This window comes from Aythya marila (assembly GCF_965140915.1).
Source record: "Aythya marila genome assembly, chromosome: 2".
NCBI lineage: Eukaryota > Metazoa > Chordata > Aves > Anseriformes > Anatidae > Aythya > Aythya marila.
The window spans coordinates 17,556,002-17,576,141 of NC_139043.1; the positions used below are offsets into that span (position 1 = coordinate 17,556,002).

At 40.5% G+C, this 20,140-nt stretch overlaps 1 protein-coding gene across 12 annotated transcripts in view; it reads left to right on the forward strand.

Annotated features, from left to right (window-relative positions):
* The first annotated feature begins 19,812 nt into the window (after nt 1-19,812).
* The window catches only part of ABI1 (abl interactor 1), a 76,851-nt gene continuing 76,523 nt past the window's right edge, over nt 19,813-20,140 (forward strand). For 3 of the 12 annotated variants that reach the window (XM_082753833.1, XM_082753839.1, XM_082753841.1), the window contains exon 1: nt 19,829-20,093. In XM_082753833.1, coding sequence (XP_082609959.1) covers nt 19,977-20,093 — 117 coding nt within the window. In that variant the 5' untranslated portion in view covers nt 19,829-19,976. Of the gene's footprint in view, nt 20,094-20,140 lie in introns of all 12 variants that reach the window. The other 9 variants (XM_082753832.1, XM_082753840.1, XM_082753843.1 and 6 more) reach the window with 7 other exon arrangements.

Here is a 20,140-nt window from a genome sequence, read left to right on the forward strand (position 1 = left end):
AAGCTCTTGTGAGCTTTATACTAAGATCCATCGTCTTTCTATCCATGAAGGTAGGAATGACAGAAGCTCAGATCAAAGGGAAGTGTTTGTTTGAAGATAAATGTGTCTCTGTATAAATATGGATTTTTTGAAAATGCAAAGAGTTAATTGCAAAATAAATAAATAAATAAATAAAGGGCCTCTTGTGAGGCCAGCTGATGTATAAATTCTATTTACCTGAGAAAATCTATAATGACGTTTACCATTTAATTGTTTTAAGGGAGATGAAGTCTGCATTTTTATAATGAATGTTGCCACTCTTTCACTGGAAGAAAGCTTTGAAAGAGATGCAAATGACAGCCTATTTAATGGCTGTGTGAAAAAACAGAAGCTGCCATCTTTGCATTGAAGATGTGTGAGAGTGTGAGATCTGCAGATCTAGAATGAGGCACTTGAAAATGAAGTAACCCAAAATAATCAGTACCATCACACCCTGAGACAAGGATGAAATAGTAAATGAGAAACAAATTATAAGCACTGGTGAGCCTGTGAGAATATATCACAAATGACTAGTTAATTTAAATGCTCATATATAATACTAATCAGCATGCCATTAGCTGTCCTTATATATGCATATTGCATTCTCATTGTAGTGACTACCATGTAGGGTTAATACAGGTAATAAAGGAAACCCTCTCATCTGTTGCAGACAGCGAGGAACAAATCTGGAACTTTATCTCAGGCCAAGGATCTAGACTCCATTATTGAGGGAACAGCATTATAAGATGTTTCTCTGTTGTCTGCTGGGTACCTATTAGGAATGACCACAAGTTTGTAGGGTACCTATTGGGAATGACCACAAGTTTGTAAGATCTACTTATAATCTATGTGTTGAAGTGGATTGTGTTTCTGTCACTCTGCAAAAGTGGCCTCCAAAGCAGTCATAAGCATGACCATCTTTTCTTATATATATATATCTATTTTTAATCTAGTATATGAGAATCTAAACATTGGGAACTGTGATAGAAAGACTGACCAGTGACGCCCATCTTAGGTCAGAGGTTGGACTTGATGGTCTTGAGGTCTCTTCCAACCTAGAAATTCTGTGATTCTGTGATTCTGTGATCGTTTGAGGTGTGAGAGGAGAAACCACAGTACTCTGCTACCAGCGTGGTTTGGCAGTGAGCGTTATGTATGACACTTGACATGTCTGTATACTTTCCTATCCTCACACTTCCCTTCAGCTGGTGTTTCACAGACTGCGCAAGAAGAGAATGTGAATTGCTAATACGAGGCATTTCTGGCAATGAAAATCTTACATAGAAACACACTGTTGTAGTCCCCAAAGGAGCGCGCTTGGAGGATGTCTGGAAAATGCAGACAAGTGTGATCCTGAGTATAACCTTGGACCTACTCTTCACAGATGGATTAGGGATGGTTATTGAGTCCAGTGATGTCCAGTGAGCACAGGACAGTCTACAAAGTCTGATCTGTTGAGCTCCTTTACAACCCTCATTCTGTGCCATGTGTAAGCTGGAACCGCCCCTCTGTGTTCTTCTCTTTTGTATCCCAGGTCTGATTTAATTTTCTGGCAGTTGCTTCCAGTGGTGAGCTACATCCCAGTCCAGCTTGAGGAGCACCTTCATTTTACTTGGGGGACAGAGGAGTCAGTATAATTATGCAAGTGAAAAGCAGCAACTGGAACCAATTATGCCTATTGCTCCCTCAAGGGTCTGAATCACGGCAGTGTATTTCACAGAAATATTTTTAAATGATTCTTAAGAAAGTAGACCGTAGTCTCATATTCATTAAAAGCAAGTTCTGTAAGCTACCAGATCCAAGAGCATGCAATTTTAGCAAAGATTACTTTCTGAGGTATGTAATCCAGCAGGGAGGGAGAATGAATTATTTAAAACCTAATAGTCATAATTATGAAGAACTAAATTAGCATTAAAATTTCTAAGTTAAATCTACATGCTTATGAAGAATGGAAAGATGTTATCTAAGACAGGCATTTTCATAAGGAGCATTTGACATTGTTCACAGTAGAAAGGCTAATGTATCAGTTGACATTTGCTGCAGGATTTCTTAATGAAATCATGAAGAATATTTGTGTCAAAATCAACAGCTCTGGAGAAAGGGAACTATTTGCAGACCGTCAATATGGCAGAACCAGCAGTTGAAGTTTGTCCACCCATGTAGGCTAATTCCCGTTCTTCAGGAAAAGCCCCTTGGGAAAAAGGCTAGCTTGAAATGAGCAAGAATGCCTTTGGGGATGGAAGTTTTGTTGTGCTGCTCAGATACACCCATTAATAACTCAGCTAGAAATACCAATTCATTTCACAGTTGAGGATTAAATAATGGAATTATTTTTAACCATCAGGCTGCTTTGCCTAAGGATTAGGCTCCATGTTGTCAAAGGGGTTAAATGTAAAATATCCAATTTTAAATCCCTCTCAGGCTATTCAGTTCAGGTATCTCAGGTCTTTCAGCAACCAATATCGTGAGCTGTGTTTTTGTTTCCCCCCTGCCTCCTCTCATCTCATGTTTCAAAAAAGAGGATGCAGTAACAGAAGTATCAGCTCACATCTGTTTTCATAAAACGCCCTTTGGAGAACAAAATATAATCACACTTCCAAAGACATTTAGCAGCATTTGACTTTGTGTTGAACTATATAGTCCTTACGAAGTCGAAACCTTTTACAGGTTTACATCACTGCAGGTCTGAAGTACAATGCGGTCTCATATCGTATCTTAAGCCCCTCTACTTTTTTCAAGCTTACTATTCATTTCTTTTATGAAATTTTTAATAAAGTTCAGTTTTCTTTATTGCCTCAAGGTATTATTCTTGTAAAACCATCAGATTGTTATAACAGAATTGTTCAGGTTTCGCATATTCTAGATGGAACATTTTAAAAATCCTGTTCCCTTTCCCAGCCATGAAATAAGCTTTAAAAAGTTTCATCTTGCAGCAATGATGAACTGCATCTTCTTATAAACAGCAGGACCAGACAGTTCATAACAAATATTTATTCTTTTCCCTTCAGTAAAAAATACAGTTACTGGAGTTTAAATTGTGCTGTCATTTACAGGGATGAAAATTTGGATTTAGTTGGTTGATTTGGGGATATTTATGGTTACACATTTTCATAATGCAAATGAGTAGAATTTGACTCTGAAAACCCAACTCTGTCTGGGGTATTATTTCTGTTTTGACATTTGTACTTCTTATCTTTGCAACTAGTGCCGCTGAAGTTTTATAAGCCTATCCTTGTGTAATTTGCCTCTTGGGAACAGCAAACAAAATACTGTGACTGTATCATATTAATGTGCTTATGCAATGGCATATTTATAGCCAGACAGCTCTTGTGATATTTCTTTCAATATTTGGAAGGAAAAAAAAAATAACACCCCTAGTTTAGGCCTGTTCTTTTAAAATTCTAGCAAAAGAAGGTTATGATTCTTTCTAGCGAGTCTGAAAAATGACTTTGTGAAATGTTTTCAGACACATATTTACCAGTTCACAAAACCTGGAATATAACTGGCACAGAGGGCTGAATTCAAGTGTTTTCTGACCTCTCTCTATCTTTTTGTATATTTATTCAGGCAGAAAATATACCCCTGTGGTTTTGGCCAATGGGTTTTGACCATCTAATCTAAGAGATTAGGGGTGATTTACTAGAGTAAGTCCTCCTACAAACAAGCTCGGCTGAAGGATTTAAAACTGAGTTTAATTGGGTGTCAATGGCCATAAGAACCCAGCTACGTTGAGTCCTGGTAAAAAATCTGGCTTCCTCAGAACATGGTGCCAGCTAGCCGGGTTTGCACCACGGCTTTTTCACTCTCATCTTCAGGTTAGGTCTGGTACTGGACATTATCCAAGAAAGTTTGTCTGTGAAACCGTGTTGAGAAAGAAATCTGACATTCAAGAACTGTTTTGGTTTCTGCTGTTAAATCATTTCTTCTTGACTCAACCAGAAAATGTGAAGAATTGCTTCTTCAGATTTTTGGGCTGACAAGGCCCGCCTGCTTCTGTGAGGTGAGGGAGCTGGGACAGCTACAGCAACGTTCAGCATCTCAAGACCAGAACCTCCAAGTTTTTGCCATTTAAAATAATGAATTCACTCTTAAGCTGAAAATTATTGGATGGATGAATGAATGGGATGAATAAAAACTTAGGAAAACAAGTGTTTTTGCTGTTGTTTTTGTTTTTGTTTTTTAATTATTTCCCTTGTCACTGAAATGCCCTGGTTACTAATACATATGTTTGGTATGAGGAGAAGCTTAGTATCACAGCTTCTGTAAGCGCCAGAAAGGTTAATGAGGAAAGACAGCTGTCAGTTCTTCTTCCCCCAAAAGTAGAAAAAATAGATAAAAGAGCCCGCTGGATAGTTTTCAAAGTAAATTACTGTTGTCTTCTAAAATAATAATAATAATAAATATATGTATATATATAAGAAACAAAGACAACCAAGCAATATGAATTGAAAAATGATCATTGAATCCACAGAAGCCTTTGAATGCATCTAAACTGAGATATTTAAAGTCAAGTCAGCCTGCTGCAGATAGAGATACACGTGCAGCCCCAACTAAGTGGTGAGCTGGGCAGCTACATGCCTGTGATAACAACAAGTTATGTCAAAGTCTGTTTGTCACACTGAGTAATCTGACAGAGGGCAGAGGACAATTTCAGAAGCCATTATAAATCTTTAACCAAAGATATATCCATTAAAGAGCATTCGCATCATCACTAAAGACCAAGTCTTAAGTGTCATATAGATCACTTAAAAACATCGTGAAATCAAATGTTAGTACTACAAATTTGCCATACAAAAGAACAATGAAAAGATATCCTATTTCTTCCATTTATTTGCCTAGTTCACTTTTTTTTTTTTTTTTTTTTTAATTATCTCTTTATATCTTTGTCTGCTGGCTTATAGAGCTCACTATTATCTTCCTGAAAGGTTCTCCAACAATCCTTCTATGAATCCCTACAAATAGAAATTAAGCAACCCCTTGATTCCTTTATTTAGAATTGAATTCACTGATGCTCATGCTCCAGTGAATTCATTCTTCTTACGTCCTTCCAATATTTCAACATCTTTCTTAAATCCCAGATACTACTACAACGCTGCAGTAATTGTTGTATCAATATCAAAGAGGCAGTAGAGGACTGAGATGCTGCCTTTTCCAGACTCAGTATTCTCATTCGTACATCCAGAACTCATTGACCCTTTCGAATGTATAGAGATGGACAAGAGCCTCAAGGCACAAGATGCTCATACCCTATTTGTAGCTGGGGACTCTAGTTAGAAGTACCTACTCCTGAAGCTTTTGTTCCAAGTGATGAAACTGTAAGTGGTCATTTTCAGTTACACTGTCTTTGCAACTCCCTTATCAGATTATTCTATCGTGACACTGTTCTTTTACTTATTCTTTTTACTCCCCTAATCACTGCAATCTCTGAAAGTTTTATCAGCAATGATTTTCTTGTTTTCTTGCTAGGTTAGTCAAAATAAGTTAAATAACACAGAGTCAAATTGTTACACTCATCTTTATGACCACATTTGAAGTCTGTCAGCATGTTCTTGATTTAATGCACACCATAATGATTTCTCAGTACCACAAATGTTTTTTAGTGTTATTGTAGTTTTCAATCAAAATTTCATGCAAAGTCACATATTTTACAGAAATATGAATGTATTTCTGTAACACAGTTTGTAGTAGGTAGGTAGGTGGACTGATTTATCTATTAAACTTGTATTTTCATAAAAAAGGTTATTGAGCTATCCTGAATATATGTATACTTCTCTAAACATTCCTATTCATTTGCATCATTAAGATATCCTTCTTTAATTCTTTCTTAATGGAATCTCCTGTTCGTCATTGTGTTGTATACCCGGGATCAATGCTAAGTTGATAGGACTACAATAGTTATTTATCTTTTTTCAATAGTGGCACAACCTTTGCTTTCTTTAAGTGCTCTGGAACTTCTCCAGTGCTTGAAAACTGACTGAGAATGAATATTAACAGTCTGTAATGCTCTTTCCTGGCTCTTTTAAAACTCTTGGATGTAACTAATCTGGACACACTGATTTAAGATTATCTAAATTTAGAAACTGCAGATAACTAGATCTCCCTTGTTATCCCTTTAATGTAAGCCAAAAATTGTGTTTTAAACGCTGTGATTAAAGATCTCTTTTTGTTAGTCTGTTCACTCTCCAGGTATTTTACTGTTTCACTGCCTGCTCGAAACCCTACAGATGGGAGATGCTATGGGAGTCTAATGATTTTTTATTATTTTTTTTTTTTGAAAAGGAAGCTACAAATTTCTCTGCAGTTTACCTTTGACTTTTATGAACTCTAGGGATAAATGTCTGCCAGCTGCCTCAGCAAATCACGCATTATAAGCAGCTCAATCCTGTTTATAACTTTTTGCAAGAGGGAGTTGCTGTTTTTTCACTTATTTCTCTAGACCATTTTTAAGAGTAACTTTCAGTATGTGTTCTCATTCCTGTGCATGGTAGTTCTTCTAGAATTTTCATCTGGATTACCCATAAAAGTCTTTCCTGCTTTACTGCCTCTATGAAATGTCAGCTCAGGAATTTTTTACAGATCAAAAATTAAAACTAAGTCTTAGAATGTAAGTACTTAAATATGTATACGTATAAAAAAGTCTTAAAAAAAGAAAGCTTTCGATTAGTGGGATTGTCTATTTTGATGTCTACATTTCTATATCACAATAAAAGTACTGTTTACACTATGTACAGACATTCTTTTTCAAAAAAGGTTTAAAGATATTTAGTTCTTTGGACAAAATGCATAAATGTAGTTCTGTTTTATATTCGATGAAACAATGCAAAGACCAACTCTAAACACACGTATTTGTACACCCATAATATATAAAGCAGTTATGATACATATTAAGTCGATCAATGACATATTAGCTGTTGCTATAAGCAATGTATTAAATGGATCAAATGTTGAAGAGCCTGTTCCTCCTCGGATTAGCTGGGTTCTGCTGTGGCTCACATGGCAGTGCTCTACTGGCTGCACAAGCCTGCCTACCCCACCCCACCACAGCTTCCCCGTTCTTCTCTATAAGAAAATCCAAAACTGCATGGGAGACAGATGAAGGAATGAGAGACATTCACAATACAAAGATTAAACCATTCCCAGCATGAAGCCTAAACCGCTGTAACCACAGCCCAAATACGAGCCTTTTGAAGACAAAATAGTTGTTGAGCTGACTAAGTCTGTGATCATACACATGTTGCAGCTCACCACCTGAGCATCCCACTGATGTTGCAATGATAAAATTAAGACCTGTGTATGTTTACAAGGTAGAGCCCTTGGTTTTCAGGAATGCTGGCCTTGTGTTTTACTTCTGCCACCTGCCATTACCTTTATTTTGCTCAGGTTTACATCCACAGGAGGACTCACAGATAGATATTTTAAAAATCATTGTGAAAGAGTTTCACGTTTGCTGGATGCTGTCATATACATGACTAAAGAATCATTTCATTAAAGAATCTGTGGCATAACTGGAATAGAGAATTGATGAAAACAGAAAAAAATACACAGAAAAATGATAAAATGATGGCATTTTTTACCTCAGACATGAAGTTGTCTCACATGTCTTGGATTTGGGAATTCATGTGTAAAAAGAAGCAGAATCAAACCCCAAATCAATGGACTTGGATATTTTACATTATTGAAAAGGTGTATAGAAAAGTGGTGGGAATGACCTGAAGAATAAATAAGTAAATAATTTGAAATAGTTGTATTAAAAGTAAATGAAGGTTCATGCCTGCCCTAGAAAGGAGCCCTGTGGTGCACGTTCTTTCATTCCAAATGGACCATCCCAACTTCCTCCAGTCTTTGCTTCTGTCTCATGTGTCTCAAATTATTCACTTCCTCGTGGGGCCCACCATATTCAGAGTAGCACGTTAACACACTGAAGCTCTTTAAAATGCATACCATGTGTGCACAACATGTCTTCGTTTATCAGATTAGCTCACAGATCAGAAGCCATTCAAAAGAGCAGAATGGCATTAAACCAAGGGTGTCAACTCACTTTGTCATGAAACTGAATTCCACTTCTAGTCAGAGGCTGGAAATTAAAAAGCAAAGTAGATACAAATGATTAATTTTCAAGTCTTACACCCTTTTCATTGTCAGAGTTAAATTACATTTTAATAGAGCAAATACACTTTTAAGCCTCTTTCCGTGAACGTAGGCTGTGTTCACACATCCCCTGCCAGTGGCTTCTGAGTTGGCTGCAGAAGTCACCATCCCCTGTACACCCACAGCCACCCACTGCTGCCCCTCTCATCAGCCTCTGGAGCTGCTCTCAGAAATGCTCCTCTACCCCTTTCAGCCAGAATAAGCAGGTTTTGTTAAATAGTTGGCATGCCTTAGCAAATCCTCGCTACAGATTCATCTTGCTGGAACTGTGTCAGGAGGGCAAAACCTTGGCCAGAAAAACATACCAGCAGAAGCCTCTTACATGGATCCAGCTGTTTTAGGAAACATCCATACTCACCTGGTAGAGTCGGTTGTCACCAGGGCTTGTTGCACCATCCCCTACTGAAGAGACAGGCTCCTGAAGCTGAGCTGAAGCACTTCAGTGATACAGTAACAGGTATTCCTGTCCTGCTGGAGCATGGTTATTGTTTTATTGCTCCTTTTGCACCTGTGAGGTAAATATGCTTATTCATCCACACCCACACACAAGTCAGGTGTGTCCTAAACATCTGGGCTGGGTACGTAGATAGGATCAATTCTTTCATCCCGCTGTGGCTTCATTTCATTCATGTAATGTGGCCCTCCCTGAATAATAGACGAGGCAGTATATTTTACAGAAAACAAAGTCCTGTCCTTTCTACAGGTGTGCTGTTGAGAAACGGTTGAGCAAAACCAAACAATTTTAATTGGTAGCAGAAGATGTGCTAGATTATCCTGGATGAATTACGGACTAATACAATTAAATATCAAAACATATTTCTAAATGTCAGGAATATTGAGAAGGAAGAAACACCATTCAGACCAACCTTGCAGCTAGAAACATATATTGCCTTTGTGTCCTGAATTTAGCTTTCAGATTACTGATTTATATCAAAATAAGCCTTTCTGTGACTAAATCTCTTCTTACCAACCAACAGAGGTTATGAAATATGAGTTATATAAAATACAATCAGCAATAAATAGCTGACAAGTCTTAACTTCCACCAGTTTTAGCCATCACTACATAAAAGAACTAGTGCATTGCTTAATGTATGTACATGCCAACTGCAGGTAAAACATGTTCTTTCATTAGCTTGAAGTTTTCCCACATAAATTCAGAATATAAATGATAACAGAGGTCTGCTTTGTGGAGGGCAAACCAAACCAACCTACTGTCATGAGAGTTTTGACATATATTAAGGCCTGAATTTGAAATTGATATAATTGTTTCGGTATTACCCTGCACAGGGAAACCCTTACTTCATGACGAATAAGCCTTTTTTGCTTATTTTATCTGTTGTAGCTTGCGAACTACTTTGAAACAAAATGCCACCTTTTATTTGATTAAAAACTTTCACACCAGAATGGTTATACATTGGATGTGGTAATTAATACAATCTTTTTTTTGTGAATAAACCCCAGTGATGGATTAAACATGAATTGGTAGATTGTTGCTCTCATTATTCCTGGGCACTTATAAATAAATATATTCCCCTGTGGCTTCACTAAACCTTTGAACAGTACATTTGTATGCAAATCTGTGAAAAGTCGTACGGCAATGTCACCCTTAGTATTGCAAAAGTTGTGCAGTACCATAGTGGGCTGCAGAAATGTCTGACAGCTGACGTATTGGAAGCTCAAGGCTGTTTTCAGTAGGGACATTTAAAATTAGAAATATGAAAACCTGGACTACGAAGTACAGGAGTACAGGGGACACTTTTCCATATTTAAGAGAGGAAGCGGATGATTTATTTAGTAGACCTTCATATTAACACGTTCTACTGATATGTACAATATTCTCAGTTATTTCCTAACTCTTACTAACACTGCATAAGAAGTAAAATAAGTGATATTCTGATTCAGAAAATACAAGTGCCAAGGCAGGAGTTAGAAGCTACCAGCCTAAGAGCAGTGTGTCATGGCGGGTGGTGCCCACACTAGAAGGTAGCAGGGCTTGTGACGGACCCACTGCTACTTCAGCCAACACCAGCTGGCTTTCAGCTGAACTAAAGCTGTAGGCTGCTGATACAGGTTGGTGCAATTTATATCCATCACGGAACTGGAATGGAAAATCACCTTATAGCAACTTTATTGTTCTAATATACAGCATGAGGCTACTGTAAATAATACTAAAAGAGTTAACTGAAATGAAGCTTTTTCAGTTATGAAGAAATAATGTTTCTGAATGAGGTACCATATGTCAAGTTTGCTGCTCTCTTCCTAATGGAGATCAAGAAAGCATTTGAATACTGAATTCTTTTATATGAAATGGGATAAGGAACCTTTCAGGTCACACAATAAAACTAATCAAAAATTATGTATATTAGGCATTTAGGCAAAGGTATTCATCCCAATTCTTTTTGACGAAACATTTTTTTCTTTCTCTGGAAACCGAAAGAGCTTTCAAAAGTGAGTCTGTTTAAATAAATCTCTATGAGAAAAAAGACTCCCCTCCTTTATTGTATGTATGCATGTATGATACCCAGCCAAACATCAGCTTAGGAGGTTATGAAGTCTCATCAACGATGAGCCCATAAGATGATGGTCACACATAGGTTGTGCCTGCTAGATAATTAACTGGTCGATATGTTGTTTCAACCTGTTGAGAGTTCAGTGTGTGGTCAACATCAAGACCAAAATCAGGATTTGGCTCTTCAGATCTACAGGGAATTACCACTACATAGCAGGAATAACTGGTCATATATATAATATATATACACGTGTATGATTATATAGTGTTTTATATTAATACTATATTAATTCTATATTAATATATAGTACAGTATATGTGTTCTCAGCAACAGGGGATATAATCCTTCTACATCATTTTCCTTTCACAGTGATACGGTGTGTTCAGCAAGAATAAAGACAGAGAAAATCCCTTGACCCTTGCAGTGCACAGTGAAATATCACCAGTGGCACAATTCCTCCTTATATGTATCCTAACTCTAAAAAACTCTACCGAGAGCATAGTGCTTTTAGAAACTTATGAATTAACCAAATGTCAGATTTTATCAGGAGGAGCAGGAAGCATGTCCCTGAAATTACCTTCTGCCAAATTTCAAAGTCCTCATTCAAAATCTAGAGCTGCTGGGGCTTTAACCTCTTGGCTGAAATATTTGTAATGGATTGAATAGAATTCGTTTCTCCTTGTTTCCTTCTTACAAATTCCCTGAAGAAAAAAAAAAATTGTCTGAAATAGAAATTTGTGCTATTAGGGTTAAAGTACGACTGACAAAGGTAGAAGCAACTGAAAGAAAAGCATTACCAGGGGAAACTTAACAAATTTCACACACATTACAGTATGCTATATCTTCCATACAAAACAGCATCTTGACCTCTTTTGTGGTCAGAATAGTATTACATAAATCTAGCCATTTTTTTCCTTGTTTATGAACAAAGATACCTAGTTATCAGATGTTTTCCATCAATGTAAAAACCTGAACAGGCACCACCTTACACAACAAAGAACTTCTGAGAATCGCAAAAATGTCAGACAGGGAGTGAAGGGTCGTTGGCCAGTTCCATTATATAAAGAGATGAGATGGCAAGCATAATTAATCCACTCTGCATTCCAAAATATTTTAAATAATAATAGCATTTTTAATTCTGAATAAGTCCATATTTATTACATGACAGCGTTTAAAAGTCCCCAGCCCTTCAGGAAGCACACTGTCCAGAAAAATACTGCGGGATTATTATAGTTATAATCAAATAGATGGAAACATTCACAGCTAATGTTGACATCAAATTGTTGAGCATTGCAGGAAGCTGCCACTGGAAATTTGCATATTCACTTCTAATTGTGCCTATGCATCATAAAGATAGCTCATATTTGCATTTGCTGCCCTCTGAACCACGTCATTTTCCAGTGGCGTATATTCGCTTCCACTGTAGGTAACTTTCATTAGTGGTAATTAAAGGACAATTTTTACTGCATTATGCTCCAGGAAACAATAAGAGGTTGCTGAGATTGATTAATATCCAAACTAAGTTTGAGTCATGTAATCAATCTCATAGGTACAAGAGATTGTTCCTGTTACAAAGTGAAAAATAACAAGACAGAAAAAATAAAAATAATAATAAAAAAAAAAACAACTATTTATTCTGAATAGCCAATGCTTAGCCTTTAAATTCTGTTGGATTGCACTAAATGGCCTGATTTATTTTTAAATGTTCCCAACAGAGAATAGCCTCAGTCTATGTGTAATGACTTTTTTACCCTCATTATCTGCACAGTCTGTGTTTGGACTCTGACTGGGACAATACCAAGGAGGATGTCAATGTTATCTTAGTGTGGAAATGATTTTCTGGTAGACAACTGCATCTGAGGGTTGCTCTGCATCCAATCCCATTACTTTTGGCTTCAATGCCTATTGAAGATAGTGCTCCTTTTCAAATGCCACTGAATGCTGGAGACTCAATATTGCTTCCAGTTGAAGTGTTACAGTTTCACTGGGAGCTGGAACAGACCCAATAACTCTAATGTGTTTTTACTTACTGAAAAAAAAACGCTTATTACGCTGTGACTTATTTTGCCATCCTACTATTGTGTTGAAAAATACTATCACTGCAGAATTGCTGTCAAATGTTTATTTTTGTTGGGAAAATAGCACTCTTTCTGTAGTAGCATGATGTTATCATTTAATTATTTCTTCTTTTCTGCTTTATGATGGAAAGCTGCAATTCAATGAAGTATATATTTAAATGCAAAAGAGGCATACCAATTAATCAGTACAGAACATGAATGCTTTTAATCTCCATCAAAAAACTGTGGGCCTTAGAAAAACACCAATCTTTCAAATAGAAACTATATAAAAGCAATTCCTGTCCATGCTCACATTTCCTCAAATACAATGAAAAATTGCGATTGTGCAATTAAACTGTCTTTGCACTAATATATTCTTTTAAGGCTCTGCATTATGCTGAGAACCTTTTGAAGAGCCTCTGATTTCTTTTTGTTTAGCATGAAAATGGACGTACATAAATATTTTAAATTGATTTAAAAAAATCAAAAATCCACAGAGAGAAATGAAATGTTAGCTGTGAGACACTGCGAACTGAAACATACCCGTTTACTGCTTTCTGGGTTTTACCCATTCAATTAACATACAGAAAATTAGGAATGAAGATGGAAAATAAATTAGGCTAGAGGTTGCAGTTAGGTGTACCCATAACAGTGAACTAATCAGCTTTGAGGTGCATATGAAAACCAGACGATGGTATTATGACAGTCAACTCTCCATTATCTAGGATCATGGGAGACTGGGAAATGATGACACTAGAAAACCCTGGGTGCCACAGGTATTAGGGATGCTCTGGGTAGAGCAAACAGAAACACTTCAGTTCTGTGTATAGCAAATATAGTCCAGAAGAGCTTATTAACTCTGTGTTCACCTGTAGCCAGAGGTCCCAAGACATGGTTAGCAGCGTTGCATGAATTTGCAAAGCCATCTTAGGCTCCGTGTCTCAAGGAAGCAGTTACACTCCTGATGACCCTGGAAATAATACCTGATCCAATAAGCCCCACTAAGCCTCGGGTGGCTCTACAGGTTTAGGCATTGCACCCTGGAATATTTTCATTTGTGTTAGCCTCATGGCTGTTATTAAGTGGTGCAAAACGGAACAGAAATCGTGCTAATGATGTTTTGAGACTTCAAAATGTTTCTCAAGACCTTGAGCTGTGTTTATTTTTTTTTACTTTTTTTTATTTTTTATTTTTTCCCTGCTAGGAATGCTTACTCCAAAGAGCCAAGTGAGTAAAGTGAGTAGGACATTGCTGACACAAGGCATCAACCTTCCAGTGCCTGCTTTCAAGTCAGGGACATGGCAGACTTGTCTCTGGATCTGCTACATTCCATTATATATCACTGCTAATTACCAGGATATTAATTTTTTGGGGCAAGGTATCTGTCTTTCTGGTTTCAGAAGCTCTGTGCAGGGTGAGAAACCAGGGAAAGTTTTATTGGATATATACATATCAAAGAAAAGCTTCCATTTTAAAGGACTGCCATCCTCCAACAGGTATTTCATTAGGAAATTCCAACCTGCTCACTAATGATGGAGCCAAACCTGCATGGGTCCACTCAGAAAGATGACTATCACTCAGAGCCTCTCTCTTCAATGGGGTTGATTCATTTCATATTGAGACTAACCACCCCCAAAGCCATTATATAAAAGAAGGACCAAAAAAAAATTGCTAGTAAAAAGGATCACAGCCAGAAATCCACCTCCTACTTTATGTGGTTGCTCTACAAAATCATTACGGTTGGAAAAGGCCTCCAAGATCATCTGGTCCAACCATCACCCTACTACCAATGTCAGCCACTAAGCCATGTCCCTGAGCACCACGTCCAACCTTTCCTTGAACACCCCTAGGGACAGTGACTCCTCCACCTCCCTGGGCAACCTGTCCCAGTGCCTGGCTGCTCCTTCTGAGCAGAAATGTCTCTTCATTTCCAACCTGAACCTCCCCTGGTGCAACTTGAGGCCATTCCCTCTGGTCCTATCACTAGTTACCTGCGAGAAGAGGCCGACCCCCAGCTCCCCACACTTTCCTTTCAGGCAGTTGTAGAGATCAGCAAGGTCTCCCTTGAGCTTCCTCTTCTCCAGACACAACAACCCCAGTTCCCTCAGCCGCTCCTCGTAGGACTTGTGTTCCAGCCCTTCACCAGCTTTGTAGCCCTCCTCTGGAGATGCTTCTTGTAGTGAGGGGCCCAAAGCTGGACACAGCACTCAAGGTGCGGCCTCACCAGAGCAGAGCACAGGGGAACGATCACCTCCCTGGTCCTGCTGGCTGCACTATTCCTGATATAAGCCAGGATGTTTTTGGCCTTCTTGGCCGCCTGGGCACTGTCGGCTCATGTTCAGGCAAGCATTGACCAACACTCCCAGATCCCTTTCCTCTGCACAGCTTTCCAGCCATTCTTCCTCAGAAGTTTAGCCTTATTTGTTACTAGAGTAAGAAGCAGATCATCTTGTCATTTGTCACACAATACCTGTGTGACTTGGTTTTGGTCTGGGAAGGAAGAAATGAACTTTCTTGAGGTTCTGCATACCTATGACTGCATCACAACAGTCTGGATCATCCACTTTTCCTGTGCTCTCAGGGCAGTGGATGCCCTCCCCTCCATGGCATGCAGCATTTTGGGGGATTAAGAAGAAAAGCCTGCCTCGTGATGAACAGCTGGGAGGGACGGCAGAAGTGGGGGCTAAGATCAGGAGCTGGACACAAGATATGGGAGGAATTCTTTGGTGCAGCGAAAATGGAAAGGCAGGTGCCTGGAGGCTGAGCTGGGAAAGATGAAAGAATGAAAACCAAAATGAAAGAGGCCAAAGGAACAGGGGATCCAGCAGAGCACAGGAGGGAAACAGCTGAGATGACAGATTGAGAAAAGGGTCGTGGGGGTGAGAGCAGAGGAAGGCCTGTTGCCATCAGAGCACTGCTGAGGAGCAATGATAAGCACACAGGAGGGATGAAGAGAAGAGAGCTTTATGAAAAACGAGGTTGAGACAGAAGGCGAAAGCCTGCAAGTGCAAATATACGATAGGTCGCGCCAAAATACAGCAGAACTATTTATTTTTGTGCCGCTCTTATCTTGCGCGTTCTGCAAGCAGCACTTGTGGATCTTATTATTTTTGTGCTCTCGGGCTGCCTAGCAATGCCTGGCTGCTGTGTGCTGCCTCTGCCTCGCACAGCTCGCCGGCTGCTTAGCAACTGGCAGGGGGGTGCCAGGGGGCCCTGGACTGGGATCGGGGACACAGCCCAACCCCAAACACCCCGCTGCCCTGGCCAGGCGGGAGGGAGCATTGCCGCTTGTTTCGGCTGTGACAAAAACCTTAGTAATATTAATTGAAGAAAAGCACATGTGGAGATGCTCATGGGAGTGCAGAGAGCCTGATAAATTGTCTGAGAAGTGCTAACAGCCCCATTTGTCTCTGAAATAGTCAGACACCCCTTGATGATTACTGAAATATCAATATAGTTAATTATTCAGGTTCTTAAGGCTCTCTGGGCTAGATCCAAAGCACTGGAAAGCAAACTAACACAGCTACCTGCTTTCTTGTGTGGTTACTTCTAATTTGCTGTAGGAAATATAAAAAAGGCAACTTTTGGCCCCAGAAAGAAAAAATAATAAAAAAAAATATTACGTATTCACACAGGATTGTCCCAGTACAGCTACACTTGCATACCTGTATCACTGTAATCAACATTTTTTTTTTTCTTGCAGGAACATGAGGCTTGGCATTTGGCAGCAGAGCTGATGTGGCTGATCTGAATAGACCCTTTGGCCTCTGTGCTTCCAGCTGCCCCCTCAAATCCCTCATCTCCCTTTCCACTGCACTGTCAAAAGTGCTTGTGCAGCGAAACAGCTGAATCAGGAATTGATTCAGCCGAGAAACAGCCCAACAAGAAATAAATGGTTATTTTCCAATCAACACGACTGAAGGAAGTACGGCTTTCAAGGGAAAAACAAAGACACATGTCAATTTGTGCCCTAGAAAAGGGAATAGACAGCTACAGAGCTACACAAATTACAGTGCAGAAGTTGCTTTGATACTACTACTCTGATGCTATTCTAAATGGATGCATTTAGAAGTCACATTTTTTCTCTTCCAGTCAAAAATGGACTATGTCCCATAAGGACAGCAGTGCCCCTTGAGATCAGTCTGGCTCACTGAGGGGGAGCAAACCTCAGGAAAAGAGTTGAGAGGTATATAAGCTCATCTGACTTTGAATGGGATCTCATCTAGGTGGTCATTTGGGTGGAACTTGAGGAGCATCATTACATTCTTTTCTCTCTCAGTCCACCCTCTCCAGCCAGGAAAAGTTTAGTTCCCAGCTCTCTTGCACACTTGCATGTAGCTTAAGTAACAATTTCTAGAGGACAATCCACTGAACATAGTTTAGACACACACTAGTGTCTTCAGACAAGGTCAGCTCAAGTCCAAGGGTTTATATTGGCATAGCTACTCAAATATCCCTATGCCTTTAGCTGCTTTGGAATCGCCTGGCGTATGCACCATGCATGCTAATGGAGACAGCTTGTCTCCAGGTCTATTGCATCTGAGTCAATAAACCCTCTGAGAACCTCAGACATGAAGAACTCATTGCAAAGACACTCAAGTGACCCTGCAGAGCCATTCTGAAACCAAGGAGGACTATCGCAGGGCAGCAAATAATAAAGTTGCTTTCTATCTAAACAGTTGAGCATGACTGTACCATGAATCTTAGTGTGTCTTGTATTGCCTGGCCCTTGCAGCACTGCTGCTGGGGTTGTATGGCACTAGGTTAAAAAGTCCTGCTAGAGATGACCCAGCTCAGCGTGGAGCCAGTTTGGGTGTATGCTCATCTACAACAGGTCGTACCTAGCTTTCACCATCGGGATACACCCCGGTTGTGCCAGGAAGGTTAATGTGCAGCCAGAGATGTCACAAGGTGGCGCTCTTTGATGGGGTCTTCAAAGGTCCTCTTGAGTTGCGAGCACATTTGGAGGCAGATCATGTATTTAGTTTTGTGCAAGGCCTTTTGGGTGGAGATCCTTTGGAGGGCAAGGGGCTGTGAGCCCTCCTGGAGCCTCTCTTCTACAGCTTGAGGTGGGTGCATTGCCTGGGAGCCAGCACTGCCCTGCTCAGCTGCTGCTCTGCCATCTGCTTGTAGGACTTGGCTGCCTGCTGATGTGAGGTACGATGTATTTAACAAAGCACACACGACTGAATTTTCGCATACTGATAAAAGTTGATGTGCAAGGTCCCATGCATCTGCAGTCTCTCGGTAGAGGGGCAGCAATAACATTTTAAGAATAGCTGACAACAGTTGTGCTATGTTTGAGGATGCTAACAGCGTCAATGAAGTCAGTCTGTGATCTGTAGGCAATTACAGACTCATCCAAGCCACTGGGTGTTCAGCAATTTGCAGCCTGACTGAATAGAGAAATCAAATTTGTCTTTGTATTGTAATAGCTGAAAACAAGAAGTCAATGCCCAGGATGGTTTGTAATCACACTTGCCCTGGGACCTATTAAAGGCTTGTCTATATCTCAATGTTGATGCAGATCACATTTAATTATTTCACATTTAAAAGGCACTTGGAATCCAAAATAAAGTGTTTTATTGGAAATTACATGCTGTCCTAAAAAGAGTTATTTAAATCACTTTGGAAACAATTTTGCTAAGCTGCCAAATGAATTAGCCATCTGAAGATAGCAATATAGATACATCCCTGTCCCACAGCAAGCGCCGTGAAGGTACCAGCTCCTTCCTCTGCTGTCCCAGATGGCACTGATATACCCATCCCAGCATCTGTCTAGCTGTTGCCACACATGGGGAGCTGCAAAGACCTTCCTGGGCCCAGCAGTCCATTCCAGGCTCCCTCCCTTCATCCTCACTTCCATGGTTCAAGACTGAGATGCTGGACTTTGCTGTACTCACAGGGGGATGATCTATTTTTCCTCTCTCCACCTTGATGTAGAGACACCAGCAGGTACACCAAAAGGTCTGGACCAGAGCAGTTTTCAGGGCTGCAAACAGAAGATGGACTCTGGTGGGCAGTGGACATACAATACACCATACAATTAATTGTGTGGAGAGATGAGGCTGTCTGCTCTTACTATGGTGAGTCAGAGAGTACTTCTCCAAAATGTGTTGATATGTCACTGCCGAGGGTTTCTCTGGGACAACTAACACAATGCAAGGACTGATACCAGTTGCACTTGAAAGTGTGTAAAAAAGGCAGGAAAAGCCAAGGCATGAGTAACGGGCCTTGGAAACAGCTTCGTCTCAGACCGTTCCTCACTGGAAAGGCAGGCTTGGCCATCCCAGCATAGAAACCACCTGCTGTTATTGGCTTTTCTTCTGCTATGACCACAGAAACAGCATTTTACTTCCAAAAAAAAAAAAAATTGTCCCAAAAAATCACTAGCCCCTTATCTTCCACAGCCGATGAGTAATGATGAGTAACGGCTGAGGTAAGAGAGTGGCAGGAGAAATGTATTTACCTCAGACAAACACTTAAGTTCTTCTTCTGGTATTAATAAATAGACAAATGCGAATTGTCAATTATTACTTCTGGGCAGACGTTCGCAAAGCTCTACACAGCCCATTCAATTCCCCTCTCCCTCTGGACAGCCACATGGCCAGGGACTCCCCACTGGCCTGAACGCGGCTTAGCTGTGCTGCTCCTATTGTTTTAGCAATTTCCTGCCACCATTTGCTGTCATTTCCCAAATTTCTCCCCCTAGCCTGACAGGAGGCGGCGGCTCGCCGGATAACCGGGGCAGCGCTTCCCTTGACGAAGCCTTTTGCCTTCTCCTGAGGAGACCACGCTGCCTGAGGGCAACACGGCTGCGAGCGGGACTTTTATTTGGGGACTTTTATTGGGGGACAAAGGGGAGAAACGAAGGATCCCTGTCGCCCTTGCCCGCTCGCCCCGCCGGCCACCACAGCGCTGGGCGGCGCCGCAGCGGCCATGTCAACCCCCTCACCCCGCCGGGGCAGCGCCCGGCCGCCATGAGCCGCTCCCGCCCCGCGCAGGCGCCCGGCGAGGAGCAGCTGCGCCTACAGCTCCCGGCTTGCTTTGCAAAGCGCTTTTTTTTTTTTTTCATTTTTTTTCTTTTTTTTTTTTTTTTTTTCCTCCCTCGGAAGGATGGGTGGGGAAAGCGAGAGCTCACGAAAGCGAGGCGAGGAGGAATCCCACAATACCAGGCGGGTTGCGAGCCCGGCGCTGCCGCTGTCTCTTTAATGCAAGAGGAAGCGATGCGGAGGGGTGGAAAATGGCAGAGTTGCAGATGTTACTAGAGGAGGAAATCCCTTCTGGCAAGCGGGCTCTGCTCGAGAGCTACCAGAACCTCACTCGGGTCGCCGACTACTGCGAAAACAACTACATCCAGGTGAGGGGCGGCGGGGCAGCGCCCGCCCGGCGGCACCGGGGCTGGGC